The sequence below is a fragment of the Anoplophora glabripennis genome, unplaced genomic scaffold, assembly GCF_000390285.2.
Source record: "Anoplophora glabripennis isolate ALB-LARVAE unplaced genomic scaffold, Agla_2.0 scaffold347, whole genome shotgun sequence".
NCBI classification, from domain to species: domain Eukaryota; kingdom Metazoa; phylum Arthropoda; class Insecta; order Coleoptera; family Cerambycidae; genus Anoplophora; species Anoplophora glabripennis.
The window spans coordinates 92,632-96,142 of record NW_019416440.1 but is presented as its reverse complement, the minus strand read 5'-3'; the positions used below and the strand labels follow the sequence as shown (position 1 = coordinate 96,142).

Below are 3,511 nucleotides of genomic sequence, written 5' to 3'. Positions count from 1 at the left end.
ATCAAATCGACCCGGGAATGCTTGAACGAAGTGTAGACGGCGTTTACACACGCTTAGGACAATGCCAAATGGTACAGGGTGGGCAATTCGAACAATTTCGCTAGATTTACACAAACATTAGTGTAATTTTACTCGTTTGAAATGTAATTTTGTCAACTTTGTTCTTTTCGGAGCCATTAATAGTGTAAGTAGACAATTATCGCTTCTAAGAACTTAAGGTGCATTTTTCTAAAAAAAAAAAAATGTTATATAGGTAAGACATCGAAATTTTCACACCGTTGTTTAGATAATTATCACTGTCATCAATTTCTTTCGAACGAAAAAAATATGCGTTGTTATTTAAAAAAAAAATTATGTCATCGCTGCCGTAAGTAGATTATCGAAAAAAAAATTTTTACATATAACAAGATGCCCTGGATCAAATAAAAATCGACGGGTCTCACCGTTTTTCGAAAAAAAAATTGTTTAACGAAAATATGAATTTTATGCAGAACTTTTTTATCACGCTGTATATTAGTCGTATTGAATTGATTCAACATAAATTTTTAAATTTTTTTTTCTTTTAAGTGTAGACGAACTTTGAACGACAACAATTTTCATAGATTGTGTGTTGAATATAATATTATAGCGCTAAGTTTAGCTAATGTTATTAACCTGTATAAAATTATTATTGGTAAAATCGACTGTGTCCAATTAATTAGTAAAATATTTTTTAATATACCATGCAGGCCGTTTGGGTCCTACGACTTATTTTTCAATCCTTTTAAGCATACCAATGCCTCCGCAAACTTTCCTGTGTGCAGAATGATGCGTTCTTATAACGATATTTGTAGCAGATTAGATTTATTCTCTACAACTTTAGTTTCATTTAAGAGATTGCTCAAACGTTCTTTTATAATATTTTTTATGCTATTCTTTTTATGATGCTTTTCTTTTATAATATTTTTCATGCTATTTATAATCTTAAAACACTTTGTGCTGTTGTTTGATGTATATCTGTTAATTTAGTGGATACTTTAGTGGTTTGTTTCGCCTGTTTGTGTCCCAAATAGTAAATAAATAAATATATAAAATAAATTGCTCACTTATTTGGTACCCGTATTACAGTAATTATATTAAATTAGTTGAATCCGTTCAAAAAATACTTTTAAAGTTTCTGGGAATTCGTATTGATCGCATACATCCCAGGAGATGTTGTGATTACAACAAATTATAACTAACTCGTTTTGATTTTAGTTCTTTAGAGTTTGGAAGGAATTTTTACAGCTTAAAGTTTTTACATTTGTTTCTGCGTAATAATATCGAGTGTCCCCATATCTTAAACTCCTTATAATTTTTAGCAAACAGATTAGCTAGTCGTACTCCAAGAACTTTGTATTGCGTTGTCCGCGGGGGAAAAAACGCCAAAATTCGTCCCTATTTCCAGCCGACTACGGAGCGACGTTTAAGGGCAACGCGAGATTCGCGAGAGCCGATATCGTGCCGAAGATCGGCCAAGTTTCGAAGCGTTCCTGTTAAAAGGGCGATTGAACGTCGACTTTGTCCACTCGCAGTTATGCAATATAATGATTCGAGTTAAAATTTAGATTAAAAAAATAAAGTTATATAACTACCTTAATATTTTTTCCGTTTCCAAAAATGTTTCATAAGAACTTGTACCATTTTCAATGCTTTGTTGATATTTGTATATTTTTTGAGCATAATGATTTCAAACACACAACATTTGTACCCAAACAATAAATGTAAAGATTTTCCCGTTTCCTTGTTCCAGCTCACCGTCGCCCTCAGCATCGTGCTGGCCCTGGCAGCGGCGACCAAGCTCACCAAGTCCGACCCCTTATGGATCGCCTACCACGTAGGACAGGGCCTGCAGGGCATCCTCGTCGCCATGCTGGTCACGTGCAACTGCCAGGTGCTCAAGCTGTACACGAGGAGTCTGAGGTCGCGCGCCACCAGGCACGTACCGTGCTATACGGGTCGCGGCACCGCCACCGCCCTCAGCAAGTCCACCAGCCTCCAGCTGCTGACGTGGGACCCCGTGCCGGACCCCGTTTAAGCTCACGGGAGCGGCAGGAGTCTCTAGGTGTGTACCGCGTGTCCCAGATTTTAACAACAATAGAGTAAAACGGATTTTGTTCGTGAAATTATGTTGTAGCTCCAACGCAGGCGTTTTGTTGGTCGGGTACAATTTGTGACTCGAGTGTTCTATTAATTCGAAAGGAGAAATATAATTTGTATCTCGAGGGAAAACGCACAATTTGTAGAACGAAGGGCCATAGTTTGTAACTCGGGTGAATAAATTTTTTACTCAAAAATATATACGGGGTGTAAGAAGTTCGACTGCCATTACTTCAGCATGAGATAGAGTAATCATAAATGAACAAAAAGTTGTATACTACAGGGGCGTAAGATTAACCGTTTTCAAAATACAGCGAGTATTAATATTGGGGAGTTTCATCGCAACGTGGCAACAGCGCTTAAACTGCTGATGCCCACGCGGCGGCCTTGTCCTACGGAAAAAATGTAAACACCTATTATTGTGAAACATTTAGTAAATTTCAATTGTTTTCCAGTTTTTAAATAAATGAAATAAAATGTATTGATTTAGTAGTACGAAGATAGTGCTGTGCTTAAATTTTAGCTGGAATTTTAGTAATTATGAATTTCTTAAAACAGCAACTTAACTTTTAATCAAATTATGGATTTGAAAAATATATAATTAAAGTTGCACGTCATCCATATAATCATACGTATTAAAATTAATTTAGGTACTTACCAAAAAGTAAAATTCAATAATTTGTAAACGCACAAACACTATAACATATGCTCAAAATGTCCACCACCATTTTCGATGTACGCACGATACCTTCGAATCCAATTTTCGCTGGAAAACACCTCAAGAAAAGGAAATAGTGGTACGCAAAAAACACTCCGACACGGTCGAATCCAGATACCAACTGAATTGCGTATTGGCGGTTGCTGGACACCTTAGTACCTAGTGTTAATAATAATATTAAGCATAAAAAAGTTCAAAAAAGTGATAAACATTGTATTTTATGATATTCTATGCACGCAGTTATGTAAATATTCCTTAATTAATCGAACTTTTATACATCAAATTGGGGATTTTGATAATTTTTTTTCTCGGAAATGTTTGAGTTTAGGACCCATACCATATACATTTTTTTTTGTTTATTTTAATGTATTCTATCGCCTGTTAAAATTAAGGCAATCAAACTTCTAATACCCTGTATATTTAATTTGTAGCTCGAAGCAAAATGCATTTTCTGTAGCTCGAGGGAGAGCTACAATTTTTAATCACAGTGGAAACTCTCAGAGGGGTTTCAGAATTTGCAACTATGTAATGTCAACATGATTTTTATGATCAAAAAAAGACAATGTAATTTGTAGCTCGACGCAAAAAGCATATTCTGTAGCTCTAGAAGGTGTCACAATTTGTAACTCGAGTGGAAACACGCGGCTATATAACTCGAGCTGAAATACAAATAAT

General features: G+C 35.4%; 1 protein-coding gene across 1 annotated transcript in view; it reads left to right on the top strand.

Moving 5' to 3' along the window:
- Positions 1 to 2,056, top strand: part of LOC108908367 (adhesion G protein-coupled receptor E3-like) — a 106,459-nt gene extending 104,403 nt beyond the window's left edge. Inside the window, exon 6 of the mRNA XM_018712397.1 lies at positions 1,772 to 2,056. Within this exon, the coding sequence (XP_018567913.1) occupies positions 1,772 to 2,056 (285 nt within the window). The remainder of the gene's footprint in view (positions 1 to 1,771) is intronic.
- The last annotated feature ends 1,455 nt before the right edge of the window (positions 2,057 to 3,511 follow it).